Genomic DNA, 21,127 nt, shown 5'->3' with positions numbered 1-21,127 from the left:
AGAGTCCCTTAATGCTACTAACCAGTTTGGGCACCATGCGGAGAGCCAGCTCCTGTATCAGAGGAGCCACTTGTAGTCTTCCATATTGGCACCTGCCCACAGGCCTCAAATAATTAGGAAAGGAAGAATTCTAATAACAGTTGAAAATAACCTTTAGTCTACAGAAGTTTACTGTCAAATGATGGAGTTGAATTAAGCAGAAATAGCTAGCAAAAGAATGTAATGTATATAAATATCAAATCATTATGTTGTACACCTGAAATGAATACAGTATTGTACATCAGTCATTCTTCAATAAAAATAACAAAAATATGATGGAGCATGAAAGCTTTGAAATAATCGAGAGTTCAAGCTCTTTATTTAATTTTTAGCTCATTACTTGCTAACTGTGCCATCTTGGACTGGCCACTGGTCCTCGGAGTGTAACTTTCCTCACCATAGAAATACAAAGCATGTTTTAACCAATCTACCTGTCAGTTATTGGGAAGATCAAATGATTAAATGATCTGATATTTTGCTGACTTAAGAACACAGTGCACATGTTTGATTTTGTCTTATGGCTTAAATGATAAAATGATGGGTATATTTAAAGGTACTGTGACAATATAGATATACTTTATGAATAAGAACATCATTCCTATTTAAACATTTGACCCAGTTCGAAACAAAGGCAGATTCTGTTTCCAGACAAGTAACTTTGCAGAGTGGTCCACAGGTGGTCCACGTCATCCAGTCCCTTTCCTCCTAATCCTTATCTGGGTGTGAACAGGACAATATCTTGCTTTTTGGCTTTATTTGCAATGTGGGTGACATGGCTGGGCAGATATGCGACAAATAATGGCTGCTTTCCTATTGCACTGTCTCACTCTAAGCACTAAAAGAACTGAAGTATGTAAAGTACTTTAAAAAGAATAAAGTGGTTGGGGCGCCTGGGAGGCTCCATCGGTTGAGCGTTCAACTTCATCTCAGGTCACGATCTCATGGTTCGTGAGTTTGAGCCCTGGTCAGGGTCTGTGTCCACAGCTCAGGGCCTGGAGCCTGCTTCGGATTCTGTGTCTCCCCCTCTCTCTGCCCTCGCCTGCTCACACTCTCTTTCTCTCTTTCTCTCTCAAAAATAAATAAAGCATTAAAAAAAAAAAAAAAGAATAAAGTGGCTTATAAACGGTGCCTTAAGGGGTATCTCAAAAATCTTCTGAGCCTCCACTGTTCATAAAGCAATAGTAGCACCTGGCATTCAAAATCATCCCCATTTTTCCTTCAGCCCCTCTCTTCCCTGCAGTTTCAGCCCCAACGACAAGGTGCTGTCCCACCTGCGCTGCTCACCTTCCCTCTGCTGGGGCCATGCATCCCGCAGCACCAGCTCAGCCATCACCACCACTCCGACTACCACACACACAACACTCCTGCCTGTCCCTGGGTCTTCAGTAGCCTCGTGTCTCCTGCCGGGAACCATTTCCTTCTCATATCTGTCTCTCCAAAGCCTGCTAATCTTTCAGAGCCCCTCTCTTTCAGGAAGCCTTTCCGGGTGCCTCCAATCCCATTTCAAATGCATCCTTCATGCCCCCTAAACCGCTAAAGACTTCATACCACGTTCACATCACTATGCCGTCTGACCTTGTGCAGCACTTCCTTCCTGTAATTTTTTAAAAAGCATGTGTAACCGCATAAGCCAAGTTCTGATTAAGAGACCAAGTAATAAATTCCCAGAAGACAAGGAAGACACATGGACATCGGTGTTTGGTCAGTTTCCACGGTGCTCGGTGCAGGGCTGAACACACTGTAGGCACTCTCGGACACGTGTTCCAGCTGATTTCACTGCCAGCGTTGCCAGATTTTCTAATTTGAATGTCTAGTTTATACTTTTAAACAGGTGGCACAAACAGTCTCTGGAACTATAAAATCTCTCCATTCAATGGCCTAGACAACCACGTCACACAGCCCAAGGTACAAACATTCTCAAGTAAGACACCAGTGAATTTGATTATAGATAACCGCTGAGGTTTGTGGAGAGCTTACTGCTTGCTAGGCATTGCTCTAAACGACTTGCATATATTTGCCCATTTAATGCTCAGAAAAATTCTAACAGGTAAATAATATTATTAGCTTCTCCATTGTACAGATGGAGAAACTGAGACACAGACAAATGAAAGGGTGTAGAGCAAGGCAGCAAGGTTTCAAATCCTAGCAGTGCAGTTTCAGAGCCAGGGCTGAGCTCTTGTTTTTCGCCTAAAAGGGTCCCACATGACTCGACCATATTCGCTACTAAACTGCCAGATCTTCATTCTTTGCTATCTGAACTCTATCTTCCATGGCGTTTTGAATTTTTTTTTTATTTTAGAGAGCATGAGCAGGGGAGAGGGGCAGAGAGAGAGAAATGGAGAGAGAGAATCTTAGGCAGGCTCCATGCTTAGCATGGAGTCTGATGCAGGGTTTGATCCCACTACCCTGGGATCATGACCTGCATGGAAACAAGAATCGGACGCTCAACTGACTGAGCCACCCAGGTGCGCCTCATGGGTTGTTTTTGTTTTTTGTTTTTTAAGGTGACCAAAACCCCTTCTTTCACTCTTCTCACTGTGCATGCCCCTTGTGACTTATGCTTTTGTATTCCTTTCACCTCCCTACTTCCAACAACCACTAAAGGAGGAGCAGAGTCTCCTTCAGATGTAAACTGTGGTAAGCACCAGGTTGTTAGGAAACCCAGGAGCTACTGAATCAGTCACTGTTTGCTGCTCCCTCTAACAAATATCTCTTTGAGATTCTAGAATGACTCAATCACACATCCCACACCTGCCAAATAGAATCAGCTACCCTGAGATCTGAGCTGTTCTGAGTGTACACAATTTCAAAGGGCAAGCCCATTTATAGTCTCGGTCAATAAAATGATGCACTAGGGAGGAGAAAACAACTCTCATCTATTAAACATCGAAAATTCAGGACAGGCATCTTAGACAAAAACCCAGGAAATATAAATATTGAAATATGACAAATGATAATACAATGATATTATTCTTAACCAAGGTACATCTCTTTAAAACTGAGCAGAAAAGAGTTTCATCACATTCCAAATCAATCTCCCTCCTGGAGTCAGAAGCCAGGAAGCTAAAATTCAATGCAAAACATAGGTGAGCCCATGTACATATTTTTGGCCAGAAGTCCCACAGCCTTTGTGAATTTGAAAGTCCCAGCTGTGAGGCTTGCTCTTGACAAGAAAGCATCCCTGCTGCACTACTGACTGGAGTTAGAACCACTCAGTCGCCATTTCTAGGTCCAGCCTTTGGTTCCACTAATTCCTGCCAAGTGGCCAGGTTTCGAAGTTCAAGAGTGCTTTTACCTCTACTGGAACTCCTTCCAGCAGAAGCAACATGTCTTTTGAGAGAAGAAATCAAAGCACAGATAATGTCCTTCTTACTGGGACCCAAAAGGTGACCTTAACTGTTTGGTTTTCATTGCTCCCACCTGCCTAATTCTCACTGACTGCCATGTGGCGCCCACGGAAATATGAACCTTCAAAGGCCATTTCACGTAGGTGAGGAGAAACGGTAGTGACAGAATTTGGGTTGTTTTTTGTTCACACATTGTTTATATTCTTCCAGAGCCAAACTCCATCCTTTTTCTCCTGTATTCTGAGCTACTTCCTGCACACAACTCTTTCCCCGTCCACTCCCTTGCTCTGGGTTCTTGTTATTATGTCTGTAATTTATTTTAGAATATTTCAGCACAGTGTGATGTTATATACATATTAATCAGTTTAATCTACCCTCTACAGGTAGACAGTTGACTTAACTAGGATTCCTACATTCTGAGGGTTGAGTTAGCATTTCAAGAGAAGGTCCACATTCCAGCAATTCAGTTCTATCCATCTCCTGGCACCACCAGACTATGTTACTTAGCATGATGGTGGTAAAATGGGTTCTTATTTGGTGAAATCGTGGATATTCAAGGCCCTGGATTGGCTAAAACATGCATTCTTAGTGGGAGCAATATATCCCACAAGCAGACAGAATTTGTTAGGGGGGGTGGCCTGAAAAAAGTCTGAGATTTTGCAAGGATTTTATGTTTCTGTGGAGAAACATAGGCACAACCCTACCTGAAAAAATCTTTTACCTTGGTATTTAATTTCTTTCTTTAAATTAAGTTAAATTAAAGTTTTCTCCTTTGGGGGCAATAATGAAAAAATAAGTGGGGAAACACTGGGCTAAAGTATTTTGGCCCCCTCTATACCCTTGTAGGAAGATAGAATGTAGCCAGTTCTTTGCTCTTTCTTTTTAGAATTGGTGAATATGATAGCCGTGGGTTTGTCTGTATATGGCCTTTATTATATTGAGATACTTCCATTCTATACCTAATTTGTTGAGAGTTTTTATCATGAAAAGATGCAGAATTGTGTCAAATGCTTTTTCTATAGCTATTGCAATTATCAAGTGGTTTTTATCTTTCTTTGTATTAATGTGGTTTATTAATTTACATTAGTCAAAACATTCTGGCATCCCAGGGATAAATCCCACTTGATCATGGTGTAAGATCCTTTTAGTATGCTGTTGAATTCAGTTTGCTAATATTCTGTTGAGGATTTTTGCATCAATTTTTATTAGGGTTATTGGCCTATACTTTTCTTGCAGTGTCCTTGTCTGACTTTGATATCAGGGTAATGCTATATAATATAATAAGTTTGGAAGAGTTCCTTTCTTTTCAATTTTTTTTCAAGAATTTGAGAAGGATTGGTATTAATTCTTCTTTAAATGCTTGGTATAATTACCTGTAAAGCCATCTAGTTCTGGGCTTGTATTTTTTATTACTGATTTGATCTCCTTACTAGTGATTGGTCTGTTTAAACTTTCTATTTCTTCTTGATTTGGCCTTAGCGGTTGTTTGCTTCTAAGAATTTTTCCATTTTTTTCTAGGTTGTCCAGTTTATTGGCATATAGTTGTCCAGCATAGGCTCTTATAATCCTTTGTATTTCTTTGGTATAAGTTGTCATCCTCAATGGTTCAACTTTTCTTTAGGATCAGGAACAAGACAAAGATGCCCAATCTCACCACTCCTTGTCAACATAGGACTGGATGTTCTAGCATCAACAATTAAGAAAAAGAAATAAATAGGATGTAAACTGGAAAGGAAGAAGTAAAATGATCTCTGTTTGCAGATGATATGATCTTATATATAGAAACCCCTACAGAGTCCACCAAAAATCTGTGAGAACTAACAAATAAATTCAGTAAAGTTGCAAGATACAAAATAAATACACAAAAATCAATTTTATTTTATACCCAAGCGATGAACTATCTGAAAAAGAAATTACAAAAGCAATCTCCTTTTCAATAGCACCAAAAACAATAAAATACTTAGGAATAAAATATTTTTAGATCCGTGCCCTAGGTTTGATCCCTGAGCAGTGCTGTATTCTTGTGGCTGTATCCTCCCACTGGATATTGTCACATTTGCTTCAGGTCAACCTATAATACAAATTGTGCTTAGAAGATCAAATATTTGATGAGATCTGAGCCTTCATTAAAGTATAAATTCATGGGGCACCTGGGTGGCTCAGTTCATTAAGCAACCGACTTTGGCCCAGGTCATGATCTCTTGGTTCATGGATTTGAGCCCCCTGTTGGTCTCTGTGCTGACAGCTCAGAGCCTGGAGCCTGCTTCAGACTCCATGCCTCCCTCTCTGCCTCTCCCTCACTCATGCTCTATCTTTCTTTCTCTCAAAAATAAATAAACATTAAAAAAATTGTTTTTATAGTATAAATTCATATTACGTGACCATTGAGGGTCTTCTTGGTTATAAATATCTCTATATAGCAGATTCTGATCTAAGAAGAAAAGATAACCCTCATCTACTTTTAACTGTTGGCTGTTACTGATACACCAAATACCTAATTTTTCTGCAGGACAAAATTTACTTCTAGCTTTAGAAAATCCTCAAATTTATTATAAGCAGCAGAGCTAGTTAGTTGCTGTTGATCTTGTGCAAGTTTCTTAAACTCTCAGAGCCTTAGCCCTCTTTTTAGTAAAATAGGAAGAATAATAGTTTCTGTATCATGGAAGTTAATAAATAGAAGACACTTAGCACAGTATCTTAAAAATTGTAGACACTAAAAAAATGCTGCCATTATTATTATTATTGTCTTTATTACTTATATTACCATTACTTTGGGGAACAATTAAACCTCAAGTATCTAGAAAAATATGTAGAAACTTGAACAAATGTGAAAGTTTAGGTACTCAGCATAAATGCTGCTTTTTGCATATTTGCTTCTTTTGCCATTTAGTTCTCTTGTTTCCTTCTTACATCTTAGTCACTTACTCCAAACATAGGACACAAGGAAATGTCCTTTATTAGTAGTATTGGAAATTTACATAGCACTTTAAAACTAATGCGCTCTTCCACATATGTTATGATTCTCCTGGTATCCTTAGGAAGTACGTATAGATACATTAGGTAACTAGAATATTCATTTTACAGACTATGAAATCAGAGGCTCAGAGAAACTAAATGACGTGACTGAAGACAGCTGGATATAAATGATGAAGCTAAGGAGTTATGTCCCCTCCTTGGGCTGCTGAGAACAATAGACACTCTGTTATCGTCTGTTGAGATTTTTGTTCCTTTTTCCCAACTTCCCCACCCAGAAATATCAGAAATTTGGCACAACCTTTGACAGACATTGCAACAAGGAAATTGTGATGTGTGTTGTAAGCTCAGAAAGACTTGACATATGTTTTCCTCTGCTCAAGTGGGCAGGGTATACTTTTTAATGTAATTGAGCTCTTTTATTAAAAGCCTTTATCAAAGAATGTACATCTCAGGACCTAAGGGTTTGATGATGATTGTCCTGGTGACAACTACCTTCCTACTTCCTGTGGTCCTCTTGCTTCCGTTCTAGCGCATTACCACCACCAAAAACAATCCTTTTGCATGTATGTCAAATCACTTCACTCACATCTTGAGATAGGCCAGTGGCTTCCCTGCCCTTCAACTGAAGTGCTCAATCCTCACTGGGTATTGTATGAAAGCGATGAATCATGGGAATCTACCCTCGAAACCAAGAGCACACTGTATGACACCGTATGTTAGCTAACTTGACAATAAATTGTATTTTAAAAAATAAAAATTAAAAAAAAAATAAAGTGCTCAGTCCTTACTCCGATCCTTTTGACACTGCATGGTGTGGCCCTGCCCATCTCTCTGGCCACATAGGGTTTAAATCTCCCTCTTCTTCCCTTAGCTCTAGCCCACTGACGTTTCTCATCTGGGGTACCCCACTTATCCTTCTCTTGATCCGGAAGACTTTCACCCCACCTCATGGAATAGACCTCATCATTCCACTATCTGATCAGAAGTTGCTTCTTCAGAGGGTTCTTCCCTAAGGAGAACTTGGTGAAAGCAGCCCCTTCTTAGCTAAGCATCATTGTACCAACTTACATTATGGGCTTCAACCCTCTTACCACTCTCTGCAATTGGCTCATCCACCATCCAAAGAATTTATTTCCAGGTTTACTTCATTACTCTCTCACCCTAACTTCACAGGAAACTTCAAATGTGTGGGAACTATTTTTGTCTATATCAGGGGTACAATGTCTGGCAGCTACTAGGTACTAAGTAAATATTTGTTGTATAAATGAAGATAAGTTACTTTATTTGTACTGAAATAGATTTCCTTTCTCGGTTTTCTCAATGGTATCCCTTCAGCTGAATATTAAATAATTACCTTCCGCCCTTTAGATTGTATTCACCTAAAGAGACTCCTTTAGGCTAAACGTTTCATAGGCAAACTCTGGTTTCAGGAAGCATTTCTCTTGCAGGCTAGTTTCTCTGAAGACTATCTCACCAAAAGCTTTATTTCTAAAGGTTTGTTTTAGTTAAAGGAGGGGAGTTTCCCAGGTAGAAGCACCTAATTGACTATTAAGAGAATAGTTCTAAGAGTTCTTATCTATCATATTTGTATGAGCCAGGTGCAGACAAATTACAGGGAGGTTGGGGAAGGGGGAAAATCTTTGCATTGACGCTACAGGTGACCAAATTTCCTGAAGAATTTTTGAAGAGGAACTCTGAGTGCGTATGCAGTATTCCCTAACCCTCTTCAGATATAAACATTTATTTGTTCAACCTCCCAGTGAGTAGTTGTTTGGGATATGCATCCCTGTTTAATTAAGGAACCAATTTCTTGGGAATGAGTAGGCACTGGATGTATATCTGAGTTTCAGGAAACCCTAGTTGAAGTGACTAGAACAACTGGCAGATAAAGGTCAAAGTATTTATAAACAGGAGTTATGTCCCTTCCTTGGACTGCCGAGAACAACAGATACTCTGTTATAGTCTGTTGAGATTTTTTGTTCCTTTTTCCCAACTTCCCCACCCAGAGATATTAGGAATTTGGCACAACCTTTGACAGAAATTTCAATGAGGAAATTGTGATTTGTGTTGCATGTGCAGAAAGGCTTGACATATGTTTTCCTCTGCTCAAGTGGGCAGGGTACAGTCTTTAGTTCTTCTATTAAATTGAGTTCTTCTATTAAAAACCTTTATCAAAGAGTGCACAAGATTTCCTCCCAGCTAGCAGCTTCCTGACCTCATACAGTCAGAGAAACCAGAATCCATAAATGGGTGATGTGTTTTATAAGATGATGTAGGCATAACTTGGAGCTGCCAGAACTATGGAGGCTATTTCATTAGATGGAAGAGGGGGAGAGTCCAGAGAAGGAGGAAAAAAGAAATGTAAGAGAGAGAAAAAAGATTGACCTTACAGTTATATATCTATAACAGTAATTGAGACTTGTGGCAAAAGTCTAACTTCCCTGGAAACTTAAGCATGGGGTTGTGTCAAGAAAGAGGAAGGTAGACCTATGTGGCTAAGGACTGAATTGCATTTCCCCCAATTCATAGTTTGGAGTTCCAACCACCAACCTAGCTGCATTTGGACATAGGACTTTTAGGAGCTAATTAAGATTAAATGAGGTCCTGAGAGCGGAGCTCTAGTCCAAGGTGATTGGTGGCCTTTTCAGAAGAAGAAGAGAGATAGCTCTCTGAACAGGTACCAAGAAGAGGTTCTACGAGCACACAGTGAGATGGTGGGCCACATACAAGCCAGGAAAGAGGACTCAACAGAAGCTGGCACCTTGATCTTGGACTTTCAGGCTCCAGAACTATAAGAAAATGAATGCCTGTTGTTTAAGCCATCCAGTCTATGGCATTCTTATATGGCAGCCCGAGCGGACTAAGACATGTTTCTACCCTCCACTTCTTGATGTGCTGAAAGCAGTTGCTGAGCACTGAATTGTGAATGAGGCAGCTCTCCTCATAGATCTCATTTTGAAAGATCCAGTTTCCCGCTCAAAATGTGCAGGGCTCCTTCCAATGCCAGGGATAGGGGGTACAGGCAATAGTATTAACTGGTTTTACCGATCCCCCCCAAAAGTGGTAAGATTAGTATTAAGAATAGTGACGTATTTGGGACACAATTTGGCAGCAGCTTTTGTAAAGGGGTGGGGGAGGTCTGAGGTGAAATGGAGATTTACCCTCCATTCTAGATGTGTCCATACTATTTGAATTTCTACCACCTGCAGGGATTTAAAAGGTTGAAACCTAGTTAAATTGATACAAATACTTGTGCACGTGTGCTGTGATTTTTCGTGTCAGAGGACTTTTTCTTGAGTGTCTATGTTTGGACCTAGAACCCTAAGAAGTTGGTAGGGTGAAGTTCAAAGAATTCCACCTCATGGCAGCTGTATTGATCATGTCACTTTCATGCCTAAAAGCCCTCTGTGCTTCCCACGGTCCTTTGGAAAAATGCAAGAATCGATGACACTTTGCAGCCTGACCACTGTCCGCTCACCTCTCCAATCTCACCCAGTTCACACGATGCTTTGCCTTCTGTGTGTCAGCCATACTGGGCCGCTTCAGGTTCTTTTAAATCGCACCCTGTTTCCTCCCGTCTCCAGGTCAGCTGGCCCCTGGCCTCCCTGCTCAAATGTTCTCCTTCCTACACCACCTTCTTAGCACTGATTAAGACACATTTTGTTGTTTAAAATCATACTGGGTCAGGTGCTCCTGCTCTAACTTCTTTCTTTCCATGTAGCACACCGTCCTATTTATATTTATGCATTCGTGTGATTCTTTGCCAGTTTTCATCGAAAGGGTGATTACAATCGAATGAGTGACAATGCTGGTGTCACACCACTGAGTAGGGGGTGTGACAGTAATGGCTACTGACACCAGGTCTGACACTGCCAAGCAGACCCTTAAGTAACTGATGACTTACTCAGAAAGTGCTTTTGGTCCTCAACCTTGCTTTTTCATACATTATTTACTGCAAAGCAAATACACGTTCTCTTCTGTACATAGTTTATAACACCTTAAAAGTCAAATAGCTTTTGTCTAGAATATTAACATTCTGAAAATCAGGTGTGTTAGTGAAGAAATTGGCAAACATTAATAAGACAAAAGAAAATCAATAGGCAGGCTAGCTGCATCGTATTTCTCCTCCTTTCCTTCTGTTCTTTCTCCTGTGAAATCAGAAAGGGCTTCATTTTAATAGCAATGAAATAACAAGGAATATGTTTCTCTTCTCCAAGTTAATAACCTTTCATTTACATAACTCAGAACTAGTCTTTCCAATTTTCAGATGAGGGAACTTAGGCACAAGATGATCTAGACACTTGATTAGTCACTTCAGAGCCCACGGCATTCCTGGTCTCCCAGATGACCTAAATCAATTCCCGTTCCGAGTTTCAGGCATTTCCATTATGACGATGGTTAAAGTGGCCTTCTGTAGCAGGTGCTTTGATGCTGTGCTAAAGAGATGAAGTGTTTTCCCCACGGGAGCTCCCAGTATGCGGGCGCTGTTTCTTAGGAGTGGCAGAAACGAAGGCAGGGGCAATCAGAAACACAGGCAGTGAAGGGGCGCCTGGGTGGCTCAGTCGGTTAAGCATTCGACTTCGGCTCAGGTCATGATCTTACTGTTCATGGGTTCAGGCCCCACGTTGGGCTCTGTGTTGACAGCTCAGAGCCTGGAGCCTGCCTCAGATTCTGTGTCTCCCTCTCTCTCTGCCCCTCCCCCCCTCACACTCTGTCTCTCTCTGTCTCTCAAAAATAAATGTTTAAAAAAAAAAAAAGAAAATACAGGCAGTGAAAATGTGTGCAACATGGGGCCTAAGTCAAAGGGTTCAGGCAAGAGAAGATGAGAGTTATCTGAAGAGGTGTCACCTAGAAAGTCAGCATCAGACATAATCTCGTGACCAAAAACAGACGGTTAAATTTACGGGACACTCCATTTAATGTCACCAATGGCCTCTGCCAATGAGGGATCCATCACAGGAAGATGAATGTAGTCTGCCAAGTTACTGTTCGTTCAAACGTCCCCCCTTGGGTTCAGACCCAACTCCCTGGGTCCATTCCAACTCAAGCTTCAGATGAACTCTGGCTTCAGAGTGTTCAGGGCCTGCTGCCCATAGCAGTGGGTCACATGGGATCAGCCAGATTGCTCCGGGAATATAACAAATGAGATGACCAACAACTCAGAGTGTCTGTCTGTTTCCTGTCAGTCAGTGATTAATAAATGATCCGGAGTCAGGCCCTGAAATATGCAGACAACAGGCAACACATGGTTGATTTTGTGATTCTAACCAAATGGTGCCCCAACTTTTCTCAAGATTACAGGTAATTATACCTCCCCCCACACCAGCTGCCGCCATCGCTATTCCCATTACTATTATTTATAGTAATTCCCCATAGTTATAGGGAGCCAGACGCTGAGCTAAAAGCTTCAAGGAATATCACAAGAAGATACATGATTTCGGCTGTCAGGAGTTTATAATCTTAACTCACCCTGTGCTCATATAAATGTACCAATGAGAACCTCAGATGAGAAGAATAATAATAGCTGGCAGGTAATGAGCACTTCCTATGTGCCAGGCACCATTTTGAATGCTTTACATGTCTTATCCAATTTAATCCTCATTAACAACCTTTGTAATCCTCCGAAGTAGGTGAGATTTTTATCCTCATTATACAGATACAGGAACAAAACAGAAACACAAATAGGTTAGGGAAAACTTGCCTGAGACCACAGAACTGGGATGTAGCAGATCTGGGGTTCAAGGTGAGGTGTCTGGCTCCAAAGATCAGTTCTTAGATGTTGCTAGAAAAATCATAGCTGTAACTTAGTAAATATTTCCTATAAGTCAGGCATTTTGCTAAGTTATCTTACATGCATTACTCTATGTGATGCTCACCACGAGTGAGTAACCTCCTTTCTGTAAGACCTGTTGCATGCTTTCATTTGTTCTCTCTTACATTTCTGTAATATCAGTATTATTTTTATCCTACAGATGAGCTTAGAGAGACCTGGAACTTCCCCACAGTTAACACTGCAGGACTCAATCCTTGATCAGTTTTCTCCAAGGTTTGGCTCCTGCATATTGGCATTATATTTCAAAAAAAAATGCCTTAAAGGGGCGCCTGGGTGGTTCAGTCGGTTAAACGTATGACTTCAGTTCAGGTCATGATCTCCTGGTTCTGAGATCGAGCCGCATATCAGGCTCTCTCTGTGCTGTCAGTGTGCAGAACCAACCTCGAATCTTCTGTCTCTGCCCCTCCCCAGCTCGAGGTCTCTCTCTCTCTCTCTCTCTCAAAAAATAAATCAACTTAAAAAAATGCCTTCAAATAATATCCTAGACAAACATCACCTTAATAAAAACAATAATATTGTCGTTTATAGAGTGGCTTCCTACTGACATTTGAATGTATTTGAGTCCCACGGTAAGTCTGTGTTAGTTGCACAGGCTGTAGACGTCAAAACCGAAGTTCCAAAGTTGAGATCTGAGATCACAGGACTTTGTCCTCACTCACTGACCTTCATTTATTCATAGTTCACTTAAGAAACCATCATGATGTTATGCTCCAGCACTGGGGAGACAAAGCTGAACAAGACAAGACCCTCTGCCCTCTGTCTTTTGATTCACAGACCAGAAAAGTTGCCATTTTCATCCTCTATGTTCTACTCTGTGGATCCTCTTTGAACTGCTGGTAGAAGGGCCTCCATTTGAAGGGGCAGATGCTCTGATCCCTGTGGGCAGTATTTACCCCTAGGGGGCTCCTTTTGTGAGTCATCCCCTTCCATCCTGGAACTCTGGCAGAGAGTAGAATTTGCCCATTTCACGAAAGCTATCAGGGAACACTTGGTCCTGATGGGGAAGCCGGCTCTGAAGTGATGTTTTCAGCACCTGGTGAAACCCTGGGAATCCGTGAACTGCAGGACCCCTCAGGACCGGACTAACTTTCAGACAAGCAGCTTGTGGGAGTCAGTGAGGAAGACAAGAGCCCTTTACGCAAGCACCAAACTTCTTTCAACAGCTTGGGGTAGTGGAACGACCTTGGAGAGGTAATTCCGGAATTCCAGTACTTAGGATACTAAGGCAGCAAGAGCCCTTTGATGATGACGGTGTTGATGAGGAAAACAGTGGCCAAGGTATCCCACAGCCTGCCAAGCTTTTTCCTGTCTTAGGCGGGAAGTTTTTCCTCTGCTGATTCTCTCTGGCCCGAACTACCCCAAACAGCAAGAAGTGCATGGGAGGAAGGCCCCAGCTCTAGAACCAGCCAGAAGTTAGAGAAGGTCCTTCGGCATGGTCTGTGCAACCTTGGAGATTCAGGACCGCTCCCAACAGGGCCCTGGGAGAGCGGTGCGTAGAGGAGAGGCCTTGTTACCGGAGCTCTCAGAACCCGCAGAGAAAGGGCCGGGACGGGAGGGGATCAAGTGTGGGGGACGCACGCCTGGCTGCGCCCCGATCTCGGCTGGGGCGGCCGTGCAGGGCGGACGAGAAGGGTACCGCGGCCCCCGGCGTACGCCCGGCCCTCCCGCCGCCGGTGGCTGCTGCCAGGAGGCCGCCCGCTGGCGGGAAGCGGCCAGGAAACCTCAGGGCCGCGCGGAGACAGCGGCCTCCTTGTTTCGCAGCCTGGTGGCTTCTTCTTTTTTTTTTTTTTTTTCCCCTGGGAGGGCCAGACATCCCCGCCCCACCCCCAGCCCCCACCCCTCCCGGCGGTTCTCCGCCCTGGCTCTGAAAGCGTTAATCCCGGAGCTCTGCGCACACCCCACGGCTCCCGCCCAAGTTCCTAAAAAAGAAAGGTGCAGAGTTGGGTCCAGATAGAGAATGGATGATCAAAGCCAAGCCGGTACTTCCTGTCGCCCGGACGCTATATATAACGTGATGAGTGCACGGGCTGCAGAGACGCACAGGAGCGCTCGCCCAGCCGCCGCCGCCGCCGCCGCCGCCCAGAGCCTGAGGTTTCCCGGGGACCGCAATGAACCGGCTGCTGTACTGCGCCCTCGTGGTAAGTTCCCGCCCGGGACGCGGGCGCCTGGGAGCCCGCCCGCCCGCTGCTCTCCGACCTCCCCGCGGCCCGACGGGCCCCCCAGCTCAACGCCTCCCGGTCCCAGGAAAGATCTGGGCTCAGGTTGGAAAGGGGGACCTTCCTGGAGAGCTCATCGCGTGGCTCCTAGGGTGTCCCTTTGCCCTGGAAAGTTCCTGCTGGGTTTATGGAAGGGAGAGAAGAGTTCTAGACCTCTTTCCTTTGAATGATCTGTATCCATTGTATTTACTTTCTTCATTGCATTGACGCCCTCAAGGCGTTCATACCATCTTTGCTTAGTTAGTTGGATATTATTATCATTATCGTTAGTATTAAAGCAGCCCCTTAGAAGCAGAGTAAGGAGATGGCAGTCCTTTTAAAACTATTATAACTAAAATAATATTTGGATGCAGTGAACACAATAGGGTACATGATCAGGCTCATTCCCTACTTAAGCAAATGTTATGGGAAATTTTGCATAAGTGGCACCAGAGAAAAGATCATACATACATATGTATGCACACATACACACACACATTTCATAACTATGCGATTTAACATTCTAATAAAATTTTATTTTTAAAATGGTTCACTTCAGTTCTCAGTTCAATATAATATGGTGGGCTAATGTTAATTATGTTCTAAAATAGATTTAAATAATTGAAGGTCAGCACTAAATACAGCGACAAGTTATTTTTTTTTTATTTTTTTTAATGTTTATTTATTTCTGAGACAGAGAGAGACAGAGCATGAGCGGGGGAGGGGCAGAGAGAGAGGGAGACACAGAATCAGAAGCAGGCTCCAGGCTCCGAGCTGTCAGCACAGAGCCTGACGCAGGGCTCAAACTCACAAACCATGAGATCATGGCCTGAGCTGAAGTCGGTCGCTCAACCGACTGAGCCACCCAGGCGCCCAAACAAGTTATTTTTAATGTAGTGTTTGGAAAGAGTCTTTGTGACTTCACTTGGCTTTTTTTTTTTTAATTTAGATTTTTGACCAATCAAGTTAATAAGATTTGTATGTAGATCATTCTACACTATTGATTCATTTCCTTTATGTCACTAAGGTGTAGAATACATTAAGATATGAATCGGACATTCACAAAGGGATAGGAAAACCCATATTTAAGTCACATGTGTGTTTTGAGCGTGTTCGAGTAAATGCTTGAATTTCAACATCTAACCCATGAATAGTGAGTAGTAGGCTAGGAAGTCTTCCAATTAGTTCCCAGGATACACAAGCATAAATAAGTAGATAAACAGCAAAGTCACTAAAGAAAATGTAGGTGAGACAGGAGTGCACCAAGAAGTATCTTATCTACCACTACATGTATAAGATGCAATATAAAAATTGATCCATCAATATTGGTACCATGGAGAACTTTTGAAAAAATAGACTTCATTAAAACATAACACACGTAGGGAACTGCACAACTCATAAGTGCCTAATAAAGTTTCTCAAAGTGAACACTGGTGATCTAGCACCCAGATCAAGAAATACAGCATTACCAGCAACCCAGAAGTTCCCTGGGCTCCCTCCCTATCACTACTATGTCTAATGCCAGAGTAATCAATATTCTGACTTCTAACATCAAATTTGGACTTTATATAAATGGACTTTATTACTTTTCTGTTTCTGGCCACTTTTACTTAAGTTCCATTATGAGATCATTTGACTGTTGGATGTATAATAATTTATTTTCATTGGATGGTATTCCATTGTATGGATGCACCACAATTAATGTAATCATTCTAGTGTTTGGCTAGTTTACATAATTCTGCTCTTAATATGGGGACATTTTATTCTTCCTTGCCCTTTGTATTCTGTCAGAGATTTAATTAATAACAAACATTTTACCAATGACTTTTAAATTTCAGAATTTCCACTAGATAATAATGTATGTACCTAATAATAAGTGTTCCTAAACAATATTTAGGTGAAAGTTTTGATATGTAGTCTATCTAGGGAGATAGATGTGTGCCTAGCTAATACTAATTGTAGATGATGCAGAATTATCAAAAGAGAAGACTTCGTATGTTGTTGGAACATAGTACACACTTTCAATGGGAAACATTCTTGTTTCCCTTTCTGTAGTTTCTGAGATTGACTTTATTTGCTAAATGATCGGAAACGAACACTTGGAACTTACACACAAAGGGTCCAGATGCCCTTTTGCAGGCACCGAGGAGGAGCTATAAGAAGTAGAAGCGTTATAGGAATTTGTCCTTTGTAGCAGGCATGCCCCTAGGCACCAGGGACAGAATGGAAAGGAAGATGGACACCATTCCTGTCCCCGGGAACCTCCCAGTCTAATGGAGAAGGCAGACACTGGACTATTAATTCTGTGTCTAATGAGAGTACCGAAAGGGGAAGTGCTCGGTGACCTGGGAGTATAAAAGATTCTGCTCTCCAGGTTTTTCTAAAGGAAGCTGCAGTACACAGCAGGATCAGTTGAACCAAACTTCAAATCCCATAGCATCACTACTTGATCAATGACTGTGGGCAAGTTACATCTTTCCTGAGTTTTAGTTTTCTCCTCAGTAAAATAGAGCCAATGATATGTACACATGCAAGATACCACATACATTTCCTGCTTCATGTTAGCATGAAGCTTCTAGCTTCTAGCATTTTGCTCACAGACAACTGTAGCTAAATCTAGACCCAAGTGAATCATGGAAAAGAAATGCTGAGGATGCTCAGTGGAGAGAGAAGGCTTGGAGAAGGAGTGGAATGTTTTCATTGTTGCAGATAAAATCCACGTGTCCTGAACCGAAGAAGTGAGAGAAAGGAAAATCGTGTAGCAAACTGGAATTCTAGATTCTTTTGGGGATAGCAGAGGATGTACTGGTAGGCAAGGAATGTGGGGGTGTGGCCATGAAGGCCAATGCCAAAGTCCCCTCATAGGCTCTCCGGGATGCTCACCAATGTGTCAAGCAGGGGCCTGCACTGCAAAGTGAGGTAAGCATATCACCAGCCGTTCCGTTCATGGTTGCTCAAGGGCCGTCTGAGACCCTGGGAACATCCTGGCCTGGGCCTAGATTTTAACTGGTGGCTGAAGCTTCCCATTGTGTAGTGCCCAACCATCCACTGGCCTTCTCAAAGCTAAGCTCCTAACTAATGTCATGGTGATAAGACTTGGGGTGGAGTGTGCGGATGATGGGTTTGGGGGAAAGCAGATGATGGCTTCTCGGGACTACCGCCTGGTTGGCCTATACTTTAGGATAATGCCTTTTCCGGTTTGTTTTGTTGTTGTTTATTTTGGTTTCCTTCCCCTCGCCCGGTGATTGAGGGTGTGTATTTGTCTAGCCTTTATTTGTTGGCTTATCTACTTATTTTAAGAAAATGATCACTCTGAAGTTTCTAGGAGAATCTGACATATATTCAGTCCAAAACAGTTCTGATCCCTGCCCCTAGCAACCTTCCTGACCTTTGTCACCTAGCAACCTTCAACACAATTCCCTAATTTATTAAAGTAAATCTTTAATTTTACTTCTAAGGCTTAAACCACAGTTGTCAGATTCCACTGGTTGGGGAAGAAAGCATTCCGTGCCAGATGTTTTATCCACTTAGTTCTAGAAGGAGAGCTATGGCCGTGTCTATCAAAGGGGCACTAAACACACACCCAACTATTCTTGCTCTCCTATCCACTAACTTGCCTGCTGGGTTTTGCCCTAAGCAACCCTCAGCCCACCTGCCTGCATGTTCCCTGTTCTGAAAGCTTCTTGTGAAAAGCATTATTTCCTTCAGCATCTCATTACCCAATAGCATTTTCTTTAGCCTGAGTTTCTCCTTTGCAGCTGAAAAAAGTGGACTGGGAAATAGATTGCAGAGAAAGAGTAACTGTATAAAAATTTATGTTCGCGTTTCTCACGGCCTTGACTAATGATGCCTGGCTGCCTATGATGGAGCTATGAAGGAGCAAAAATGCCCACATTATCAGTGTATTTGTATGTTTTGCCCTGTAGGGCAGTAATTCTCCATGCTATCACTTCTTCCATGCACTTTGAAAATAAATCCTTTGTAACAACTCTCTTGCTCTCCTGAAATGAAATTTAGAGTACATATATTTTACCTACATCCATAATTTTTAAAGTCAATATCCTGGCATAACTATAAAGGAGAAATAAAAGGAAAGTAGCTAATAATAAAATAAGCTTCACCGTAAGAGATAATGAAGCGGTGATATGTTAGCATCTTGATGCGATGCCATGAACAGGCGCTAGGAGCAAAGGCTGAAGCCCATGTGATACACTGGGGTTTGAAACCAGGATCAATATTGGCTTTGGTGCTGTGCTTTTCTGAAATGGTGACCAAACCTTGCTAAAATTTTAAACAAAGCAAAGTACAACCTTCAAACCAATTTTATGTTGTTAAATCCTATAAAATTTAGTATGTGTAAAAATCATGCAAACACCACTTTGTGTATGTATAAAATGTAATTGGAATCTAGGTCAGGATAATGATACATAGGTTTTTTGTTTAGATCACTTAAAAAATTTTTTTTTAGTTTACTTATTTATTTTGAGAGAGAGAAAAGCAGAGAGAGTGAGTGAGTGCAAGTGGAGGAAGGGCAGAGAGAGAGGGAGAGAGAGAATCCCAAGCACACTCCGCACCATCAACACGGAGCCCTACGCGGGGCTTGAACTCACGAACTGTAAGATCATGATCTGAGCTGAACCGAGTGGGACGCTTAACCTATTGAGCCACCCAGGTGCCCTTAGATCACTTATATCAGTTGTCAATAGGACATTTTAAAGTGTGTGAGACGTGAGATTATTCTTGATTGTCCAGGACACTTAGCAGTCTATAGTGATTGTGACAAAGAAATCCCCTAGAAATTTTTCCAGAACTGAAAGGGAATAACATCACCACTTTCTGGGAAACAAAGTATAAGCTCTTTGCAAACACAGATTTCCATTTTCTTCATAACTGTACCCTCCCCAGGTCTCCACAGTGTATGATACTAAATGTGTGTTTGTGGAATCAAAGGAACTATAGTGAGATTTGGTGGGGTGTTATATAATCTACCGACAGTTTCCATGAGTGTCCCAACAGAATTTAGCTTACTGCCAGAGATTTAACATTCTAATGTTGGCTTTGATCTCTTTCAAAATATAAACATGACATCCTATCCACTTGACCAATATTTTAGATATTCTTTTGTACATTTCTACTATGAAAATACCTTAGTGAAGACCCATTCTTCTTTTTTATTTTTAATGTTTATTTTTGAGAGAGAAAGAGAGAGAGCAGGGGGAGGGCAGAAAGAGAGGGAGGGGCAGAGAGAGAGGGACACAGAGGATCCCAAATGAAGTGGGTTCTGTGATGACAGCAGAGAGCCTGATGTGAGGCTGGAACTCACAAACTGCAAGATCATGACCTGAGCCAAAGGTGGACGCTTAACCAGCTGAGCCACCCAGGCGCCCCGAAGACCCATCTTTAAGTAAGCAACGGAAATGAACTAGATCCATGTAGTGACCCCTGGAGGTGCTACCTAAACTCAGTTGAACCCACTTTCTGACCTACCCATATGGTTGCTTTGGACATCAAGTATTTGTTTTTTGGTTGATCAGTTTTACATGTTTGTAAAATGTGCCAATGGAGATGTCAAGTAGACATTTGGATTCAAAATGTCAGAGCACAGGAGAAGCCTGGGCCGAAGGTAAAAAAAATCTGGTCATCGGCATACAGCGGGTGTCTAAAGCTGTAGATGTGGGAAGGGTGACGTCACACGGCGAGAGAGGAGTGGGGGAAGCAGCCTCAGCATGCGTTTCTGATACTGATAGTCCAGTAAACAAAATGCAAATATGAACAATAATAGCAGCCATGTTTAGAAAAGAAAACAAAAATCAAAATAAAACTGAGCAACCCACAATAGCAGGAACTAGTGAATCGGAAATCCTAGCAACATCTGTAAACTATCTGTGCAAGAAGAAAGACTGAGGTATGGCCAACTTGAAATAGATACAAGGACGGTATTTTTATGTGACATGTAATTAGTTTTTGGAACTCACTACCACAGAATATTTTGGGGTGACTAGCATAGAAAGTCTAAAAAAAGAATTCTTTTAAACGGTTGTAAGGGATAAGAATAGTGTGACAACACATTAGGTACGAAGCTGTGTGGTACCCACTCCCTCTCACATTTACCTGGCTTCTCTAAATTAACCTTCCGAAGGCCAGAACAGTCTTCAGACACACTAAAATGGTTCCTCCCAACTACAAGGTGACATGACTTCCCTGCCTGGGTAGATTGTTTTCACCCCAATTTCTGAGAAGCACCTGAATCAGCCAGACCATTATAGGTAGAGGATGCAGGAGGAAATGAAATCTCTTTCCTAAAAAAGTAATGTGCTCCTAATGGCCTTGATTTATTACTTTCTTATTTTGATTTTTTAAAAAATTTGCCTCTCTAAAATTATGTTTTAATACTGTGAAGACATTGTTTAATTTCCTTGAAGCATCTTGTATAAAAATAAAAAGAACAGCCTTAGGATTTTTACTTCAATTTAGTCTGTACCTTGGAAGCATTTTCTGTAAGAGTTTCTTAAATAATCAACTATAAAATAGGGAAATGGGTGTCAGGATGAATTTAGATTTAAAACAAGACAGTAATTCATCTAAACTTTCTGACTGCCTTTAGTCAATTCAATTTTCTTCTCTGGTCTTTGATTCAGAAACTTCAATTCCCTTCCCCATGTAATGTTGCTTTCTTGTTCAAAAAAGTGATTTTTTTTTTTTTATTCTTTGAAGATACGGATATCAGGAACCTATTC

At 41.8% G+C, this 21,127-nt stretch overlaps 1 protein-coding gene across 2 annotated transcripts in view; it reads left to right on the top strand.

Moving 5' to 3' along the window:
* The first annotated feature begins 14,135 nt into the window (after positions 1 to 14,135).
* The window catches only part of TNFRSF11B (TNF receptor superfamily member 11b), a 29,916-nt gene continuing 22,924 nt past the window's right edge, over positions 14,136 to 21,127 (top strand). The window contains exon 1 of one of the 2 annotated variants that reach the window (XM_045049815.1): positions 14,136 to 14,333. In XM_045049815.1, coding sequence (XP_044905750.1) covers positions 14,153 to 14,333 — 181 coding nt within the window. In that variant the 5' untranslated portion in view covers positions 14,136 to 14,152. The remainder of the gene's footprint in view (positions 14,334 to 21,127) is intronic. The other variant, XM_004000078.6, reaches the window with a different exon arrangement.

The sequence above is a fragment of the Felis catus genome, chromosome F2, assembly GCF_018350175.1.
Source record: "Felis catus isolate Fca126 chromosome F2, F.catus_Fca126_mat1.0, whole genome shotgun sequence".
NCBI classification, from domain to species: domain Eukaryota; kingdom Metazoa; phylum Chordata; class Mammalia; order Carnivora; family Felidae; genus Felis; species Felis catus.
This window is presented reverse-complemented; position numbering and strand designations above follow the sequence as displayed.